The sequence below is a fragment of the Rana temporaria genome, chromosome 7, assembly GCF_905171775.1.
Source record: "Rana temporaria chromosome 7, aRanTem1.1, whole genome shotgun sequence".
Lineage (NCBI taxonomy): Eukaryota > Metazoa > Chordata > Amphibia > Anura > Ranidae > Rana > Rana temporaria.
The window spans coordinates 201,605,045-201,627,484 of NC_053495.1; the positions used below are offsets into that span (position 1 = coordinate 201,605,045).

The 22,440-nt window shown below is 45.4% G+C and overlaps 1 protein-coding gene across 6 annotated transcripts in view; it reads right to left on the minus strand.

Annotated features, from left to right (window-relative positions):
* Window positions 1–22,440, minus strand: part of FGGY (FGGY carbohydrate kinase domain containing) — a 251,413-nt gene that overhangs the window by 69,217 nt on the left and 159,756 nt on the right. For 5 of the 6 annotated variants that reach the window (XM_040360822.1, XM_040360823.1, XM_040360825.1 and 2 more), the window contains 2 exons: window positions 18,719–18,826; window positions 5,970–6,031 (listed from right to left, as the gene is read on the minus strand). In XM_040360822.1, coding sequence (XP_040216756.1) covers window positions 5,970–6,031; window positions 18,719–18,826 — 170 coding nt within the window. The remainder of the gene's footprint in view (window positions 1–5,969; window positions 6,032–18,718; window positions 18,827–22,440) is intronic. The other variant, XM_040360824.1, reaches the window with a different exon arrangement.

Below are 22,440 nucleotides of genomic sequence, written 5' to 3' on the forward strand. Positions count from 1 at the left end.
TTCTCAGCCTTTCTCGTCACTTTTCTCAGCCTTTCTCGTCACTTTTCTCAGCCTTTCTCGTCACTTTTCTCAGCCTTTCTCGTCACTTTTCTCAGCCTTTCTCGTCACTTTTCTCAGCCTTTCTCGTCACTTTTCTCAGCCTTTCTCGTCACTTTTCTCAGTCTTTTCTCGTCACTTTTCTCAGCCTTTCTCGTCACTTTTCTCAGCCTTTCTCGTCACTTTTCTCAGTCTTTTCTCGTCACTTTTCTCAGTCTTTTCTCTTCACTTTTCTCAGTCTTTTCTCGTCACATTTCTCAGTCTTTTCTCGTCACATTTCTCAGCCTTTCTAGTCACTTTTCTCAGTCTTTTCTCGTCACTTTTCTCAGTCTTTTCTCGTCACTTTTCTCAGCCTTTCTCGTCACTTTTCTCAGCCTTTCTCGTCACTTTTCTCAGTCTTTTCTCGTCACTTTTCTCAGCCTTTCTCGTCACTTTTCTCAGCCTTTCTCGTCACTTTTCTCAGCCTTTCTCGTCACTTTTCTCAGTCTTTTCTCGTCACTTTTCTCAGTCTTTTCTCGTCACTTTTCTCAGTCTTTTCTCGTCACTTTTCTCAGTCTTTTCTCGTCACTTTTCTCAGTCTTTTCTCGTCACTTTTCTCAGTCTTTTCTCGTCACTTTTCTCAGCCTTTCTCGTCACTTTTCTCAGTCTTTTCTCGTCACTTTTCTCAGCCCTTCTCGTCACTTTTCTCAGCCCTTCTCGTCACTTTTCTCAGCCTTTCTCGTCACTTTTCTCAGTCTTTTCTCGTCACTTTTCTCAGCCTTTCTCGTCACTTTTCTCAGCCTTTCTCTTCACTTTTCTCAGCCTTTCTCGTCACTTTTCTCAGTTTTTTCTCGTCACTTTTCTCAGTCTTTTCTCGTCACTTTTCTCAGTTTTTTCTCGTCACTTTTCTCAGCCTTTCTCGTCACTTTTCTCAGCCTTTCTAGTCACTTTTCTGAGTCTTTCTCATCACTTTTCTCAGTCTTTTCTCGTCACTTTTCTCAGCCTTTCTCGTCACTTTTCTCAGTCTTTTCTCGTCACTTTTCTCAGCCTTTCTCGTCACTTTTCTCAGCCTTTCTCGTCACTTTTCTCAGTGTTTCTCGTCACTTTTCTCAGTTTTTTCTCGTCACTTTTCTCAGTCTTTTCTCGTCACTTTTCTCAGTCTTTTCTCGTCACTTTTCTCAGTCTTTTCTCTTTTCTCAGTCTTTTCTCGTCACCTTTCTCAGTCTTTCACGTCACTTTTCTCAGCCTTTCTCGTCACTTTTCTCAGCCTTTCTCGTCACTTTTCTCAGCCTTTCTCGTCACTTTTCTCAGCCTTTCTCGTCACTTTTCTCAGCCTTTCTCGTCACTTTTCTCAGCCTTTCTCGTCACTTTTCTCAGCCTTTCTCGTCACTTTTCTCAGTCTTTTCTCGTCACTTTTCTCAGCCTTTCTCGTCACTTTTCTCAGCCTTTCTCTTCACTTTTCTCAGCCTTTCTCGTCACTTTTCTCAGTTTTTTCTCGTCACTTTTCTCAGTCTTTTCTCGTCACTTTTCTCAGTCTTTTCTCGTCACTTTTCTCAGTCTTTTCTCTTTTCTCAGTCTTTTCTCGTCACCTTTCTCAGTCTTTCTCGTCACTTTTCTCAGCCTTTCTCGTCACTTTTCTCAGCCTTTCTCGTCACTTTTCTCAGCCTTTCTCGTCACTTTTCTCAGCCTTTCTCGTCACTTTTCTCAGCCTTTCTCGTCACTTTTCTCAGCCTTTCTCGTCACTTTTCTCAGCCTTTCTCGTCACTTTTCTCAGTCTTTTCTCGTCACTTTTCTCAGCCTTTCTCGTCACTTTTCTCAGCCTTTCTCGTCACTTTTCTCAGTCTTTTCTCGTCACTTTTCTCAGTCTTTTCTCGTCACTTTTCTCAGTCTTTTCTCGTCACTTTTCTCCGTTTTTTCTCGTCACTTTTCTCAGTCTTTCTCGTCACTTTTCTCAGTCTTTTCTCGTCACTTTTCTCAGCCTTTCTCGTCACTTTTCTCAGTCTTTTCTCGTCACTTTTCTCAGTCTTTTCTCGTCACTTTTCTCAGCCTTTCTCGTCACTTTTCTCAGCCTCTCTCGTCACTTTTCTCAGCCTTTCTCGTCACTTTTCTCAGCCTTTCTCGTCACTTTTCTCAGCCTTTCTCGTCACTTTTCTCAGTCTTTTCTCGTCACTTTTCTCAGTCTTTTCTCGTCACTTTTCTCAGTCTTTTCTCGTCACTTTTCTCAGTCTTTTCTCGTCACTTTTCTCAGTCTTTTCTCGTCACTTTTCTCAGTCTTTTCTCGTCACTTTTCTCAGCCTTTCTCGTCACTTTTCTCAGTCTTTTCTCGTCACTTTTCTCAGCCTTTCTCGTCACTTTTCTCAGCCCTTCTCGTCACTTTTCTCAGCCTTTCTCGTCACTTTTCTCAGTCTTTTCTTGTCACTTTTCTCAGCCTTTCTCGTCACTTTTCTCAGCCTTTCTTGTCACTTTTCTCAGTGTTTCTCGTCACTTTTCTCAGTTTTTTCTCGTCACTTTTCTCAGTCTTTTCTCGTCACTTTTCTCAGTCTTTTCTCGTCACTTTTCTCAGTCTTTTCTCTTTTCTCAGTCTTTTCTCGTCACCTTTCTCAGTCTTTCACGTCACTTTTCTCAGCCTTTCTCGTCACTTTTCTCAGCCTTTCTCGTCACTTTTCTCAGCCTTTCTCGTCACTTTTCTCAGCCTTTCTCGTCACTTTTCTCAGCCTTTCTCGTCACTTTTCTCAGCCTTTCTCGTCACTTTTCTCAGCCTTTCTCGTCACTTTTCTCAGCCTTTCTCTTCACTTTTCTCAGCCTTTCTCGTCACTTTTCTCAGTCTTTTCTCGTCACTTTTCTCAGCCTTTCTCGTCACTTTTCTCAGCCTTTCTCGTCACTTTTCTCAGCCTTTCTCGTCACTTTTCTCAGTTTTTTCTCGTCACTTTTCTCAGTCTTTTCTCGTCACTTTTCTCAGTCTTTTCTCGTCACTTTTCGCAGTCTTTTCTCTTTTCTCAGTCTTTTCTCGTCACCTTTCTCAGTCTTTCTCGTCACTTTTCTCAGCCTTTCTCGTCACTTTTCTCAGCCTTTCTCGTCACTTTTCTCCGCCTTTCTCGTCACTTTTCTCAGCCTTTCTCGTCACTTTTCTCAGCCTTTCTCGTCACTTTTCTCAGCCTTTCTCGTCACTTTTCTCAGCCTTTCTCGTCACTTTTCTCAGTCTTTTCTCGTCACTTTTCTCAGCCTTTCTCGTCACTTTTCTCAGCCTTTCTCGTCACTTTTCTCAGTCTTTTCTCGTCACTTTTCTCAGTCTTTTCTCTTCACTTTTCTCAGTCTTTTCTCGTCACATTTCTCAGTCTTTTCTCGTCACATTTCTCAGCCTTTCTAGTCACTTTTCTCAGTCTTTTCTCGTCACTTTTCTCAGTCTTTTCTCGTCACTTTTCTCAGCCTTTCTCGTCACTTTTCTCAGCCTTTCTCGTCACTTTTCTCAGTCTTTTCTCGTCACTTTTCTCAGCCTTTCTCGTCACTTTTCTCAGCCTTTCTCGTCACTTTTCTCAGCCTTTCTCGTCACTTTTCTCAGTCTTTTCTCGTCACTTTTCTCAGTCTTTTCTCGTCACTTTTCTCAGTCTTTTCTCGTCACTTTTCTCAGTCTTTTCTCGTCACTTTTCTCAGTCTTTTCTCGTCACTTTTCTCAGTCTTTTCTCGTCACTTTTCTCAGCCTTTCTCGTCACTTTTCTCAGTCTTTTCTCGTCACTTTTCTCAGCCCTTCTCGTCACTTTTCTCAGCCCTTCTCGTCACTTTTCTCAGCCCTTCTCGTCACTTTTCTCAGCCTTTCTCGTCACTTTTCTCAGCCTTTCTCGTCACTTTTCTCAGTCTTTTCTCTTCACTTTTCTCAGTCTTTTCTCGTCACTTTTCTCAGTCTTTTCTCGTCACTTTTCTCAGCCTTTTCTTGTCACTTTTCTCAGTCTTTTCTCTTCACTTTTCTCAGTCTTTTCTCGTCACATTTCTCAGCCTTTCTAGTCACTTTTCTCAGTCTTTTCTCGTCACTTTTCTCAGTCTTTTCTCGTCACTTTTCTCAGCCTTTCTCGTCACTTTTCTCAGCCTTTCTCGTCACTTTTCTCAGTCTTTTCTCGTCACTTTTCTCAGCCTTTCTCGTCACTTTTCTCAGCCTTTCTCGTCACTTTTCTCAGCCTTTCTCGTCACTTTTCTCAGCCTTTCTCGTCACTTTTCTCAGCCTTTCTCGTCACTTTTCTCAGTCTATTCTCGTCACTTTTCTCAGTCTTTTCTCGTCACTTTTCTCAGCCTTTCTCGTCACTTTTCTCAGCCTTTCTCGTCACTTTTCTCAGTCTTTTCTCGTCACTTTTTTCAGCCTTTCTCGTCACTTTTCTCAGTCTTTTCTCGTCACTTTTCTCAGTCTTTTCTCGTCACTTTTCTCAGCCTTTCTTATCACTTTTCTCAGCCTTTCTCATCACTTTTCTCAGTCTTTTCTTGTCACTTTTCTCAGCCTTTCTCGTCACTTTTCTCAGCCTTTCTTGTCACTTTTCTCAGTCTTTCTCATCACTTTTCTCAGTCTTTTCTCGTCACTTTTCTCAGCCTTTCTCGTCACTTTTCTCAGTCTTTTCTTGTCACTTTTCTCAGTCTTTTCTCTTTTCTCAGTCTTTTCTCGTCACTTTTCTCAGCCTTTCTCGTCACTTTTCTCAGTGTTTCTCGTCACTTTTCTCAGTTTTTTCTCGTCACTTTTCTCAGCCTTTCTCGTCACTTTTCTCAGCCTTTCTCGTCACTTTTCTCAGTGTTTCTCGTCACTTTTCTCAGTTTTTTCTCGTCACTTTTCTCAGCCTTTCTCGTCACTTTTCTCAGTCTTTTCTCGTCACTTTTCTCAGTCTTTTCTCGTCACTTTTCTCAGCCTTTCTCGTCACTTTTCTCAGTCTTTTCTCTTTTCTCAGTCTTTTCTCGTCACTTTTCTCAGCCTTTCTCGTCACTTTTCTCAGCCTTTCTCGTCACTTTTCTCAGCCTTTTCTCTTTTCTCAGTCTTTTCTCGTCACTTTTCTCAGTGTTTCTCGTCACTTTTCTCAGTCTTTTCTCGTCACTTTTCTCAGTCTTTCTCGTCACTTTTCTCAGCCTTTCTTGTCACTTTTCTCAGTCTTTCTCATCACTTTTCTCAGTCTTTTCTCGTCACTTTTCTCAGCCTTTCTCGTCACTTTTCTCAGTCTTTTCTTGTCACTTTTCTCAGTCTTTTCTCTTTTCTCAGTCTTTTCTCGTCACTTTTCTCAGCCTTTCTCGTCACTTTTCTCAGTGTTTCTCGTCACTTTTCTCAGTCTTTTCTCGTCACTTTTCTCAGTCTTTCTCGTCACTTTTCTCAGCCTTTCTCGTCACTTTTCTCAGCCTTTCTCGTCACTTTTCTCAGTCTTTTCTCGTCACTTTTCTCAGCCTTTCTCGTCACTTTTCTCAGTCTTTTCTCGTCACTTTTCTATATACACTTAAGTCTAAAATAATAGATGTAGAAGCCACCGCTAGTCCTGACGAAGACGAACTTGTGCACCGCCGAAACGCGTCAGCCACATCTCCCGATCTCTCATTGCGAATAACGCTCTCATCCTTTTATCTACTCTTAAATCTGATATAATAGATGGTGATCACCCAACCAACACGCTATAGACAAAGTGGAAGATTGATTTCCCCGAGTCAGCCATGGCTCCGTCTATATTAACCTGAGGGGGGGGGGGCCTCTTATTTCATCTAGAAACAATCTTTTTATGCCTTTGATCCTTCTTCCGTAGCATCAGAGACATATTTTCTTCAAAAAAAAAAAACATTCAATCAGCAGGAGACAAAAGTAATTAAAGCCGGGGCTATCTTGGCACATCTCGAGCGCGGCGGGCGGAAGACCTGCGCTGCGTTCTATCATGGGGAATAATGACACGGCGAAGAGATTCCGCCAGCCAGGAAACCGGGAACAGACACAGAACTGCACTGACCTCTCCGCGGCTCTCCTCTGCAATTCTTCATATCCATTATGGCCCCGAACGACGTGATCAATCTTTGGAGAGAGAGAGAGAAGGGGAAATGCAAATGAATATAAGTGGAGGGGACATCGCTTTTCATTTCCAAACGCATAATGAATATAATCTATTTATCTGCAGAAAGAGACATTTGGAAAGTGCTGAGGAAGTCGCCATTTACATAAAATTCGCCTTAGATCAGCAGAACTCAGGAAAGGAAAAATACGATTTATTTATTCTATTCATTCATCTCGTTTAAATATATATATATATTTTTTTTTTCACGAAAGTGGATGTGACCCTCCTATATACCCAGTAAAGGGACTATCCTCAGATCAGGTGATACACAGAGACAGAAACAAACCATTCTGCTGAGGTTGTACTTGTTTATCTGTAGCCCTCTCTACTCTACAGCTCTTCATCATCAAGTACATCATTTACACAGCATTTCACAGCTGCACAGCATAGAACAGAAAGCTTAGTGTAATATGAGACATAAGTAAAAGGACAGCCCCCGCCTACACAGTCTGATAGGGAAACATGCACAGCTCTCATGGGTCCTCTCCCGGGATTGTCTGTGTTAACATAGACCAGTGGTCTCCAAACTGTGGCCCGCAGGCCGGATGTGGCCCTTTGCTTGCCTTTATCCTGACCTTAGGGCACTATTCCTTTCACTGACATTAGTGATGAGGCTTCCCACTGACCACCAATATAAGGAACATTCTTCTCACTGATCACCAATGTAAGGAACATTCTTCCCACTGATCACCAATGTAAGGGACATTCTTCCCACTGATCACCAATGTAAGGGACATTCTTCTCACTGATCACCAATGTAAGGGACATTCTTCCCACTGATCACCAATGTAAGGAACATTCTTCCCACTGATCACCAATGTAAGGAACATTCTTCTCACTGATCACCAATGTAAGGGACATTCTTCCCACTGATCACCAATGTAAGGAACATTCTTCTCACTGATCACCAATGTAAGAGACATTCTTCCCACTGATCACCAATGTAAGGGACATTCTTCCCACTGATCACCAATGTAAGGAGCATTCTTCCCACTGATCACCAATGTAAGGAACATTCTTCCCACTGATCACCAATGTAAGGGACATTCTTCCCACTGATCACCAATGTAAGGAGCATTCTTCTCACTGATCACCAATGTAAGGGACATTCTTCTCACTGATCACCAATGTAAGGGACATTCTTCCCACTGATCACCAATGTAAGGAACATTCTTCTCACTGATCACCAATGTAAGGGACATTCTTCCCACTGATCACCAATGTAAGGAACATTCTTCTCACTGATCACCAATGTAAGAGACATTCTTCCCACTGATCACCAATGTAAGGGACATTCTTCCCACTGATCACCAATGTAAGGAGCATTCTTCCCACTGATCACCAATGTAAGGAGCATTCTTCCCACTGATCACCAATGTAAGGGACATTCTTCCCACTGATCACCAATGTAAGGAACATTCTTCCCACTGATCACCAATGTAAGGGACATTCTTCCCACTGATCACCAATGTAAGGAGCATTCTTCCCACTGATCACCAATGTAAGGAACATTCTTCCCACTGATCACCAATGTAAGGAGCATTCTTCTCACTGACCACCAATGTAAGGAACATTCTTCTCACTGATCACCAATGTAAGGGACATTCTTCCCACTGATCACCAATGTAAGGGACATTCTTCTCACTGATCACCAATGTAAGGGACATTCTTCCCACTGATCACCAATGTAAGGAACATTCTTCCCACTGATCACCAATGTAAGGGACATTCTTCCCACTGATCACCAATGTAAGGAGCATTCTTCCCACTGATCACCAATGTAAGAAACATTCTTCCCACTGATCACCAATGTAAGGAACATTCTTCCCACTGATCACCAATGTAAGGGACATTCTTCCCACTGATCACCAATGTAAGGAACATTCTTCCCACTGATCACCAATGTAAGGGACATTCTTCCCACTGATCACCAATGTAAGGAACATTCTTCTCACTGATCACCAATGTAAGGAACATTCTTCTCACTGATCACCAATGTAAGGAACATTCTTCCCACTGATCACCAATGTAAGGAACATTCTTCCCACTGATCACCAATGTAAGGAACATTCTTCCCACTGATCACCAATGTAAGGGACATTCTTCTCACTGATCACCAATGTAAGGAACATTCTTCCCACTGACCACCAATGTAAGGGACATTCTTCTCACTGATCACCAATGTAAGGGACATTCTTCCCACTGATCACCAATGTAAGGAACATTCTTCTCACTGATCACCAATGTAAGGGACATTCTTCCCACTGATCACCAATGTAAGGAACATTCTTCCCACTGATCACCAATGTAAGGAACATTCTTCTTACTGATCACCAATGTAAGGAACATTCTTCCCACTGATCACCAATGTAAGGAACATTCTTCTCACTGATCACCAATGTAAGGAACATTCTTCCCACTGATCACCAATGTAAGGAACATTCTTCTCACTGATCACCAATGTAAGGGACATTCTTCCCACTGATCACCAATGTAAGGAACATTCTTCCCACTGATCACCAATGTAAGGAACATTCTTCCCACTGATCACCAATGTAAGGGACATTCTTCCCACTGATCACCAATGTAAGGAACATTCTTCTCACTGATCACCAATGTAAGGAACATTCTTCCCACTGATCACCAATGTAAGGAGCATTCTTCTCACTGACCACCAATGTAAGGAACATTCTTCTCACTGATCACCAATGTAAGGGACATTCTTCCCACTGATCACCAATGTAAGGGACATTCTTCTCACTGATCACCAATGTAAGGAATATTCTTCCCACTGATCACCAATGTAAGGAACATTCTTCTCACTGATCACCAATGTAAGGAACATTCTTCTCACTGATCACCAATGTAAGGAACATTCTTCTCACTGATCACCAATGTAAGGAGCATTCTTCCCACTGATCACCAATGTAAGGGACATTCTTCCCACTGATCACCAATGTAAGGAGCATTCTTCCCACTGATCACCAATGTAAGAAACATTCTTCCCACTGATCACCAATGTAAGGAACATTCTTCCCACTGATCACCAATGTAAGGAACATTCTTCCCACTGATCACCAATGTAAGGGACATTCTTCCCACTGATCACCAATGTAAGGAACATTCTTCCCACTGATCACCAATGTAAGGGACATTCTTCCCACTGATCACCAATGTAAGGAACATTCTTCTCACTGATCACCAATGTAAGGAACATTCTTCCCACTGATCACCAATGTAAGGGACATTCTTCCCACTGATCACCAATGTAAGGAACATTCTTCTCACTGATCACCAATGTAAGGAACATTCTTCTCACTGATCACCAATGTAAGGAACATTCTTCTCACTGATCACCAATGTAAGGGACATTCTTCTCACTGATCACCAATGTAAGGAACATTCTTCTCACTGATCACCAATGTAAGGAACATTCTTCTCACTGATCACCAATGTAAGGGACATTATTCCCACTGATCACCAATGTGTAATGTAAAGGGGTCTAGAGGTGCAAGGTGCTGGAACCCCACATCCCATCATTAACCGCCGCCGCAAAGCGCCGCTGCCGTGCCGCTTTTTTCGGGTCCCGTCGTATTTTATCCCTTGTAGAACCAAAAGTCCTTCTTCCACCATCAAGCACCACCGATCTATGGATAGGTCAACCTTACAGTACACCAATCTCCCATAGGTGGACCAATCTCCCATAGGTGGACCTATCTCCCATAGGTGGACCAATCTCCCATACGTGGACCAATCTCCCATACGTGGACCAATCTCCCATACATGGACCAATCTCCCATAGGTGGACCAATCTCCCATAGGTGGACCAATCTCCCATATGTGGACCAGCTTGGACCTCTGGCTCTTCCCTTGGAGTATAATTTGTACAAGAACAAAATTCTCCATAAAATTACTCCAAAATTAGGCCATGTTTTTCCTTTTTCTTGGCACTACAGAACTGTCTCCGAAACAATAAACCAGATGGCAGAGATCACGTTACATTTAAATTATTGAGGTGGATAAGAAAACAGCAAATGAGTTTGTCTGAAAGGTCTTTGTACCCGGCGTGTTCATTAATCATTTTAAAACCAAAATCAATAGCTGTACATTGCAGATGCTCCGGCTCGTACATCTCGTTATCTGACTCACACAGGATTATCTAACGGGCATGACTAACAATCTATATTTTATGCCAGAAGTCAATTTGCAGCAATCAATTTGTGTAGCTTTTGTGGCATTTGAGGATCTTGTGAAAATGTGAAGCTATCTCCTGATTTTCCAGTACATCCATCACGGGCACACGAGGCACCGGGCTGGGGCAACTACAGACCTGAGACTATGCTCCCAAAATCAATTAAAGCAATCCGGCGGCCACAATAAAAGAAATAACCTATTGTATGTTATGGTCCAGAAAATTAAGTATGCCCTGATATGCAAATACTGACCATCACAGTGACTGGCCAGTAGCTGGTTACTGATGGGCAATCTTACTAACTAGCTTAGCCAGTCTTGCTAACCAGCTACTGGCCAATCACTACGATGTCCACCTTCACTAACTAGCTACTGACCATTTACTATGATTGCCACCTTCACTAAATAGCTACTAACCAATTACCAATTAAATAGCTATCACTATGATGGCCAACCTTACTAACTAGCTACTGGCCAAAACTAGGATGGCCACCCTCAATAACTAGCTACTGGCCAATCACTACGATGGCCACCTTCACTAACTAGCTACTGGAACCAGCTATTGGTCAATCACTATGATGGCCACCTTCACTAACTAGCTACTGACCAATCACTGTGATAGTCACCCTCAATAACCAGCTACTGTCTAAACACTATGATGGCAACCCTCACTAACTAGCTACTAGCCATAACTATGATGGCCACCCTCAATAACCAGCTACTGGCCAATAACTATGATGGCCACCCTTGCTAACCAGGTACTGGCCAATCATTATGATGTCTACCTTTGCTAACCAGCTACTGGCCAATCACTACGATGGCCACCTTCACTAACTAGCTACTGGAACCAGCTATTGGTCAATCACTATGATGGCCACCTTCACTAACTAGCTACTGGCTAATTACTTTGATTACCACCTCCACTAAATAGCTACTAACCAATTACTAAGATGGCCAGTCTCAATAACCAGCTGCTGGCTGATCACTATGATGGCCACGCTTACTAACTAGCTACTGGCCAAAACTAGGATGGCCACCCTCAATAACCAGTTACTGACCAATCACTATGATATTCACCCTCAATAACCAGCTACTGGTTGATCACTATGACGACAAGCCTCACCTACCAGCTCCTGGCCAATCACTATGATGGCCAGCCTCATCTCCCAGTAACTGGTCCATTACTATGATAGCCAGCTTCGCTAACCAGCTACTGGACAATCACTATAATGGCCAACCTTGCTGACCAGCTACTGGCCAATTACTATGATGTCTACCTTTCCTAACCAGCTACTGGCCATAACTATGATGGCCACGCTCAATAACCAGCTACCCGCCAATTACTATGATGGTCACTCTTGCTAACCACTTACTGGCTAATCAGTATGATTGCCAGCTTTGCTGACCAGCTGCTGGCCAATCACTATGATGGTCAGCCTCGCCCACCAGTTACTGGCCCATCACTATGATGGCCAGCTTCTTTAACCAGCTACTGGCTGATCCCTATGATGGCCATCCTTGCTAACCAGCTACTGGCCAATCCCTATGAATGCCACCCTTGCTAACCAGCTACTGGCCAATCCCTATGATGGCCACTCTTGCTAACCAGCTACTGGCTGATCCATATGATGGCCAGCCTTGCTAACCAGTTACTGACTGATCCCTATGATGGCCACCCTTGCTAACCAGTTACTGACTGATCCCTATGATGGCCACCCTTGCTAACCAGTTACTGGCTGTCTGATCCCTATGATGGCCACCCTTGCTAACCAGCCACTGGCTAATCATTATGATGGCCACCCTCTCTAACTAGCTACTGGTCAATAGCTATAATGGTCACCCTCACCAACCAGCAATCAGACATTAGAAGACGAGGTGGAGGGGGCAGGAAAGACTCTTCACCAGTAAAGCTAGCTGTGTTTTGCATATCCCAGCACCAGCTACTGGACAATCACTATGATGGCCAACCTTGCTAACCAGCTACTGGCCAATCACTATGATACCTACCCTTGCTAACCAGTTACTGGCTGATCCCTATGATGGCCACCCTTGCTAACCAGTTACTGACTGATCCCTATGATGGCCACCCTTTCTAACCAGCTAATGTCCAATCCTTATGATGGCCACCCTTGCCAACCAGTTACTGACTAATCCCTATGATGGCCACCCTTTCTAACCAGCTACTGTCCAATCCTTATGATGGCCACCCTTGCTAACCAGTTACTGGCTGATCCCTATGATGGCCACCCTTGCTAACCAGCTACTGGCCAATTACTATGATGTCTACCTTTCCTAACCAGCTACTGGCCATAACTATGATGGCCACGCTCAATAACCAGCTACCCGCCAATTACTATGATGGTCACTCTTGCTAACCACTTACTGGCTAATCAGTATGATTGCCAGCTTTGCTGACCAGCTGCTGGCCAATCACTATGATGGTCAGCCTCGCCCACCAGTTACTGGCCCATCACTATGATGGCCAGCTTCTTTAACCAGCTACTGGCTGATCCCTATGATGGCCATCCTTGCTAACCAGCTACTGGCCAATCCCTATGAATGCCACCCTTGCTAACCAGCTACTGGCCAATCCCTATGATGGCCACTCTTGCTAACCAGCTACTGGCTGATCCATATGATGGCCAGCCTTGCTAACCAGTTACTGACTGATCCCTATGATGGCCACCCTTGCTAACCAGTTACTGACTGATCCCTATGATGGCCACCCTTGCTAACCAGTTACTGGCTGTCTGATCCCTATGATGGCCACCCTTGCTAACCAGCCACTGGCTAATCATTATGATGGCCACCCTCTCTAACTAGCTACTGGTCAATAGCTATAATGGTCACCCTCACCAACCAGCAATCAGACATTAGAAGACGAGGTGGAGGGGGCAGGAAAGACTCTTCACCAGTAAAGCTAGCTGTGTTTTGCATATCCCAGCACCAGCTACTGGACAATCACTATGATGGCCAACCTTGCTAACCAGCTACTGGCCAATCACTATGATACCTACCCTTGCTAACCAGTTACTGGCTGATCCCTATGATGGCCACCCTTGCTAACCAGTTACTGACTGATCCCTATGATGGCCACCCTTTCTAACCAGCTAATGTCCAATCCTTATGATGGCCACCCTTGCCAACCAGTTACTGACTAATCCCTATGATGGCCACCCTTTCTAACCAGCTACTGTCCAATCCTTATGATGGCCACCCTTGCTAACCAGTTACTGGCTGATCCCTATGATGGCCACCCTTGCTAACCAGCTACTGGCCAATTACTATGATGTCTACCTTTCCTAACCAGCTACTGGCCATAACTATGATGGCCACGCTCAATAACCAGCTACCCGCCAATTACTATGATGGTCACTCTTGCTAACCACTTACTGGCTAATCAGTATGATTGCCAGCTTTGCTGACCAGCTGCTGGCCAATCACTATGATGGTCAGCCTCGCCCACCAGTTACTGACCCATCACTATGATGGCCAGCTTCTTTAACCAGCTACTGGCTGATCCCTATGATGGCCATCCTTGCTAACCAGCTACTGGCCAATCCCTATGAATGCCACCCTTGCTAACCAGCTACTGGCTGATCCCTATGATGGCCACCCTTGCTAACCAGCTTCTGGCCAATCCCTATGATGGCCACTCTTGCTAACCAGCTACTGGCTGATCCATATGATGGCCACCCTTGCTAACCAGTTACTGACTGATCCCTATGATGGCCACCCTTGCTAACCAGTTACTGGCTGTCTGATCCCTATGATGGCCACCCTTGCTAACCAGCCACTGGCTAATCATTATGATGGCCACCCTCTCTAACTAGCTACTGGTCAATAGCTATAATGGTCACCCTCACCAACCAGCAATCAGACATTAGAAGACGAGGTGGAGGGGGCAGGAAAGACTCTTCACCAGTAAAGCTAGCTGTGTTTTGCATATCCCAGCACCAGCTACTGGACAATCACTATGATGGCCAACCTTGCTAACCAGCTACTGGCCAATCACTATGATGCCTACCCTTGCTAACCAGTTACTGGCTGATCCCTATGATGGTCACCCTTGCTAACCAGTTACTGACTGATCCCTATGATGGCCACCCTTGCTAACTAGCTACTGTCCAATCCTTATGATGGCCACCCTTGCTAACTAGCTACTGTCCAATCCTTATGATGGCCACCCTTGCCAACCAGTTACTGACTAATCCCTATGATGGCCACCCTTTCTAACCAGCTACTGTCCAATCCTTATGATGGCCACCCTTGCTAATCAGTTACTGGCTGATCCCTATGATGGCCACCCTTGCTAACCAGCTACTGGCCAATTCCTTTTGAATGCCACCCTTGCTAACCAGTTACTGGCTGATCCCTATGATGGCCACCCTTGCTAACCAGCTACTGGCCAATCCTTATGATGGCCACCCTTGCCAACCAGTTACTGGCTGTCTGATCCCTATGATGGCCACCCTTGCTAACTAGCTACTGTCCAATCCTTATGATGGCCACCCTTGCTAATCAGTTACTGGCTGATCCCTATGATGGCCACCCTTGCTAACCAGCTACTGGCCAATCCCTATGAATGCCACCCTTGCTAACCAGTTACTGGCTGATCCCTATGATGGCCACCCTTGCTAACCAGCTACTGGCCAATCCTTATGATGGCCACCCTTGCCAACCAGTTACTGTCTGATCCCTATGATGGCCACCCTTGCCAACCAGTTACTGTCTGATCCCTATGATGGGTTTTGTACATCCCAGCACAATGGCAGAGTAGAAAGGACCCCAGACGCTTGGCACAAATATTGAATTCTCACCGATCGTTTTACAGGGAAGGGATTGAAATCCAGTATAACTGTAATTCCGGGACTTTGCCGCTGAATCTGATATATAATATTGAGAACTCGTACAGTCAATATTTGTTCTGGCAAAATGAAGTAACTTAACACGTCTGCATGAATACATTCCTAGCATGTGACAATAGAGAGGAACAGTATCCTTTCTACATGAAATCTGTACCTATTATTATAAAATGCCATTCTTGCCCTCCAATCAGATGACCTTGTCCAGATTTAGGTGACATCATAACACCAGGATCTGGGGGGGGTCTATAGGGAACCCCCCCCCCCCCCCAAGTCTTGCAGGGAGGCCTCTACTAGTTAGGTGTACGATTTTGAGATTTATTTTTAAAATAGGTTTGCCTGGAAGACAAGTTTTACTTTTTTTTTTAATACTATATCCATACAGTGTGAACGTGATCACTGCAATGTATTCTAATGGAAATGTGGTGGGCCTGTGTCCAGGTAGAGCGGTTTCAAATGCTGGACAGGTGGAGGTGTGCCATATACTGGACAGGTGGAGGGGGTTCATATACTGGACAGGTGGAGGTGTGCCATATACTGGACAGGTAGAGGTGTACCATATGCTGGACAGGTGGAGGTGTGTCATATACTGGACAGGTGGAGGTGTGTCATATATTGGACAGGTGGAGGTGTGTCATATACTGGACAGGTGGAGGTGTGCCATATACTGGACAGGTGGAGGTGTGTCATATACTGGACAGGTGGAGGTGTGTCATATACTGGACAGGTGGAGGTGTGTCATATACTGGACAGGTGGAGGTGTGCCATATACTGGACAGGTGGAGGTGTGTCATATACTGGACAGGTGGAGGTGTGTCATATACTGGACAGGTGGAGGTGTGTCATATACTGGACAGGTGGAGGTGTGCCATATATTGGACAGGTGGAGGTGTGTCATATACTGGACAGGTGGAGGTGTGTCATATACTGGACAGGTGGAGGTGTGCCATATACTGGACAGGTGGAGGTGTGCCATATATTGGACAGGTGGAGGTGTGTCATATACTGGACAGGTGGAGGTGTGTCATATACTGGACAGGTGGAGGTGTGCCATATATTGGACAGGTGGAGGTGTGTCATATACTGGACAGGTGGAGGTGTGTCATATACTGGACAGGTGGAGGTGTGCCATATACTGGACAGGTGGAGGTGTGCCATATATTGGACAGGTGGAGGTGTGCCATATACTGGACAGGCGGAGGTGTGCCATATATTGGACAGGTGGAGGTGTGTCATATACTGGACAGGTGGAGGTGTGTCATATACTGGACAGGTGGAGGTGTGTCATATACTGGACAGGTAGAGGTGTGCCATATGCTGGACAGGTGGAGGTGTGCCATATACTGGACAGGTGGAGGTGTGTCATATAAAGGAGAGGTGGAGGTGTGTTATATACTGGACAGGTGGGGGTGTGTCATATACTGGACAGGCGGAGGTGTGTCATATACTGGACAGGCGGAGGTGTGTCATATAAAGGACAGGTGGAGGTGTGTCATATACTGGACAGGCAGAGGTGTGTCATATAAAGGACAGGTGGAGGTGTGTCATATACTGGACAGGTGGAGGTGTGTCATATACTGGACAGGTGGAGGTGTGTCATATACTGGACAGGTGGAGGTGTGCCATATATTGGACAGGTGGAGGTGTGTCATATACTGGACAGGTGGAGGTGTGTCATATACTGGACAGGTGGAGGTGTGTCATATACTGGACAGGTGGGGGTGTGTCATATACTGGACAGGCGGAGGTGTGTCATATACTGGACAGGCGGAGGTGTGTCATATAAAGGACAGGCGGAGGTGTGTCATATACTGGACAGGCGGAGGTGTGTCATATAAAGGACAGGTGGAGGTGTGTCATATACTGGACAGGCGGAGGTGTGTCATATAAAGGACAGGTGGAGGTGTGTCATATACTAGACAGGTGGAGGTGTGTCATATACTGGACAGGTGGGGGTGTATCATATACTGGACAGGTGGGGGTGTGTCATATACTGGACAGGCAGAGGTGTGTCATATACTGGACAGGTGGAGGTGTGCCATATACTGGACAGGCGGAGGTGTGTTATATACTGGACAGGTGGAGGTGTGTAATATAAAGGACAGGTGCAGGTGTGTCATATACTGGACAGGCGGAGGTGTGTCATATACTGGACAGGTGGGGATGTGCCATATACTGGACAGGTGGGGGTGTGTCATATAAAGGACAGGTGGAGGTGTGTCATATACTGGACAGGTGAAGGTGTGCCATATACTGGACAGGTAGAGGTGTGCCATATACTGGACAGGTGGAGGTGTGTCATATACTGGACAGGTGCAGGTGTGTCATATACTGGACAGGTGGAGGTGTGTCATATACTGGACAGGTGGAGGTGTGTCTGTGACGGTATCGGTATGATATCCCCGTCAACGTTCCCTTCTTCCCATAACGAAAATCACCCCAATATTCCACGAGGAGGGATATCCCTGGAATCGCCCAGAAAGCCACACATGAGACCAGCTTACTGCTTGAACAAGACAGACTTTAATGTTATCACACACAGCTTATATGTCATTTCCAAAACTGTTACAATGACAAATCTCCGCCCCCCTCACACTGGGGCTTCCATACAGATTATAGGTAGACACGACGGGGCCGATGCTGAAACACATTTTCTTTAGACAATGACATCAATGACGCTGAGCACTAGCTGTACTGAATACATCAACCAGACCGCTCGACCCCGCATATAGAGAGATAATTACCACAATGAAGCAATCAGAATAATTAACACAAGCCACTTAAACCCAGCTCTCCTTCACACAACACAATAGATCAATTAACCTTTAGAAATAGTGAGGGGACATTAGCACATCAATAACCTGGCTAGCAGGGAGCAGTAAACTGAGACATATAGGCAAATGTATCACAATCATATACTGGACAGGTGGGGGTGTGCCATATACCGGACAGGTGGAGGTGTGTCATATACTGGACAGGTGGAGGTGTGTCATATACTGGACAGGTGGGGGTGTGCCATATACCGGACAGGTGGAGGTGTGCCACATACTGGACAGGTGGAGGTGTGTCATATACTGTACAGGTGGAGGTGTGTCATATACTGGACAGATGGAGGTGTGTCATATACTGGATAGGTGGAGGTGTGTCATATACTGCACAGGTGGAGGTGTGTCATATACTGAACAGGTGGAGGTGTGTCATATACTGGACAGGTGGAGGTGTGTCATATACTGGACAGGCGGAGGTGTGTCATATACTGGACAGGTGGAGGTGTGCCAAGTGCCATATACCGGACAGGTGGAGGTGTGCCATATACTGGACAGGTGGAGGTGTGTCATATACTGGACAGGTGGAGGTGTGTCATATACTGGATAGGGGCGGTGTGTTGTGTTCTGGTTGGTGGATCGGCTCTCTATATTGAACAGGGTGATCTCTACAAGGATCTCACAGATGATGTAACTATGATGAGGTCACACTGTCACTCTTCACCAGGATCTCCAGCACAGGCTTTCTTCTCTGTATAATCAGCAGACTGGCAGTGAAAATCATATACAATGTACAAAGCGAGACCCCCCCCCACCCCCGACTCACCAGCATCCCGGTTGCGCTCTGCCCACCTTCATTCAGCCAGTATCCCGGCACCATGGCGGAGTAGTACGGTCCCCAGACGCCGGGCACAAATATCGGATTCTCACTGACCTGTAACAGGGAACAGATTGAAATACTTGCAGCATAAAACCGGCACTCAGCTGGTAAAAACCTTTTATTATTATTTATTATTATTAATTCGTTACGTTCCATTCATTTAGACGCGGCATTCGTTATTTCGGATAATTCGTAACTTCGGATAAATTCGTATTCGTTACATTCACTAACAGCCAAATTTGAAAGGAAATTCCAATACCTATAATTTAATAGATAGTTATTATAAGTTAGTTATTTATTATTTTGGATTTTTTCGAATTTCTGAATTTATAAATAAAATGGAACATAACGAATTCAAATTTTTCCAAAGTTACGAATTTAAAAATTTAAAAAAATAACAAATTTCGATCAGAACGACTGACCTGAAAAATGAAAAAAAAAAATGGCGGCGTTTGATGGGGAAAACTGGCGGCTTTTGATGGGGCAAACTGGCTGTGTTTTTATGGGGCAAACTGGCGGCGTTTGATGGGGCAAACTGGTGGCGTTTGATGGGGCAAACTGGTGGCCTTTGATGGGGCAAACTAGTGGCATTTGATGGGGCAAACTGGCAGCGTTTTAATGGGGGAAACTGGCGGCTTTTGATGGGGCAAACTAGTGGCGTTTGATGGGGCAAACTGGCGGCGTTTTTATGGGGCAAACTGGCAGCTTTTGATGGGGCAAACTAGTGGCGTTTTATGGGGCAAACTGGCGGCGTTTTATGGGGCAAACTGACGGCGTTTGATGGGGCAAACTGGCGGCGTTTGATGGGGCAAACTGGCTGCGTTTGATGGGGCAAACTGGCGGCGTTTTTATGGGGCAAACTGGCGGCTTTTGATGGGGCAAACTGGCGGCTTTTGATGGGGCAAACTGGCGGCTTTTGATGGGGCAAACTAGTGGTGTTTGATGGGGCAAACTGGCGGCATTTGATGGGGCAAACTGGCGGCATTTGATGGGGCAAACTGGTGACATTTGATGGGGCAAACTGGCAGCGTTTGATGGGGCAAACTGGTTCCATTTGATGGGGCAAACTGGCAGCATTTGATGGGGCAAACTGGTTCCATTTAATGGGGCAAACTGGCAGCGTTTGATCGGGACAGTGGCGGCGTTTGATGGGCACAGTGGCAGCAATTGATGAGGTTTTTTTTTCAGTTTGTTTGCGCCCCCCCCCCCCCAAAAAAATTTGGGGCACCAGTCGCCACTGCAAGTACATTCCCCTCGATGATTCCTAAATATAAAAGGAACGTTCCACCTTGAAGTCCTTCCACGCGGGAACGTCATCCTTCTTACCGGAGATCTTGGTTAAGAGGCTGAAATCATTGTTTAGTTTGGCTAATGCCATCTGTAAGTGTTTATAGCGGCCGGCCGAGTCCTCCAATTATGTTTAAAAGCTTTCTCCGAAGAGAGGGAATGCATCCCCCCCCCTCCCCCCCCCCATCACTGCAATGAATCAATTTTAATCTAAACACATCTCAGCGCTTAATGTCGTTTTTCGCTAACAGCGAGGAGGCGCTGCGACCGCCCAGGATGAGCGCAGATTCCACGGGACCGGCGCTTTGTTATCTGTGGGGTAAAAATAACACGATGGGGATACATTAACCTACTGAGAAGTAGCTGCTAATAGATGCGGAGGGCCATCGGGGGATGGGAAGCAGACGCTTTCTCAGATGTCACCGTAACTAATAAAAATTCCTTCTGGGGAAAAAAAATATAGGGCCGGATTTGCGTAGTTTATTGCGCATTTATTACGGAGGCGCAGGGCAACGATTTTGCCCTTCGCCCCCAGCAATTTTTTTGCGCTGCCCTCGATTCACGGAGCAGAAGCTCTGTAAATTGCGTGGGCGCGCCGGCAAAATGCCCGGCGCAAGCGCGCGCAATTTAAATGATCCCGTAGGGGGCGGGAATCATTTAAATTAGGCGCGTTCCCGCGCCGAGCGTAGAGCGCATGCTCCGTCGGGAAACTTTCCCGACGTGCATTGCGGCAAATGACGTCGCAAGGACGTCATTTGCTTCAAAGTGAACGTGAATGGTGTCCAGCGCCATTCACGATTCACTTACGCAAACTACGTAAATTTGAAATTTTGCGACGCGGGAACGACGGGTATACATAACATTGGCTGCCCCTGCTGATAGCAGGGGCAGCCTTACGCAAAAACCGCCGTACGGAAACAACGTAAATTGCGTACGCAGGGCTCGGGCAACGTTGTGAATCGGTGTTAGTATGCAATTTGCATACTATACGCTGAGCATAACGGGAACGCCACCTAGCGGCCATCGCAAGAATGCAGCCTAAGATATGCGGGCATAAGAGCCTTATGCCAAGCAAATCTTAGGCTGCAGTCGGCGTAACGAGGTTCCTGAATCAGGAGCATTCGTTACGCCGGGGCAAGAAAGCAATTGCGCTGTGTAACCTGTGGTTACACAGGCGCAATTGCTTCTTGAATCCACCCCATAATGTATATATCTATGACTATATACAGTATATACACTATGGCCCGGATTCAGAAAGAATTTACGTCGGCGTATCTATTGATACGCCGCGTAAATTCTAGCATGCGCCAGCGTATCTTCTTTCTGTATTCAGAAAGCAAGATATGCCGAAATTTGGCTAAGATACGACTGATGTAAGTCTCTTACGCCGTCGTATCTTAGTTGCATATTTATGCTGGCCGCTAGGTGGCGCTTCCGGAGATTTACGCGTAGAATATGCAAATTAGGTAGATACGCCGATTCAGAAACGTACGTCCGCCCGGCGCATTTTTTTTACGTCGTTTACGTAAGGCTTTTTCCGGCGTAACGTTACCCTCTGCTATATGAGGCGTAGCCAATGTTAAGTATGGACGTCGGGCCAGCGTCGAATTTTGTGTCGTTTAATGTAAGTCGTTCGCGAATAGGGCTTTGCGTAAGTTACGTTCACGTCGAAACCAATGAGGCTTTGCGGCGTAATTTGGAGCACTGGTATACGTACACGGACGGGCGCATGCGCCGTTCGTTTAAAAACGTCATTTACGTGGGGTCACACTGAATTAACATAAAACACGGCCACATCTTCCTATTTTGAATTAGGCAGGCTTACGCCGGCCCTTATACGCTACGCCGCCGTAACTTAGGGCGCAGGTTCTTTCTGAACACAGAACCTGCCTCACTAGGTTACGGCGGCGTAGTGTATTTAAGATACGCTACGCCCGCACAAAGTAACGCCGGGCTTTCTGAATCCGGGCCTATATTGTCAAAAGTATTGGGACATCGGCCTGTACACACACACATGAACTTTGAACACTTCGGAAGAATTGGCTGCCGAATGACCGGGCCATCTGTTGCGATTCAGCTTCTGCGTCGCTTTCACTGACAACTGCGCGGTCGTGCGACGTGGCGCCCAAACAAAATTGACATCTTTGTTTTTTCCCCACAAATAGAGCTTTCTTTTGGTGGTATTTGATCACCTCTGCGGTTTTTATTTTTTGCGCTATAAACAAAAAAAAAAAAAAAAAAACAATTTGGAAAAGAAAGCAATTTTTTTTACTTTTTGCTATACTAAATATCCCCAAAAAATAAAAATATTTTTTTTCTCCTCATTTTAGGCCGATACGTATTCTTCTACATATTTTTGGTAAAAAAATCACAATAAGCGT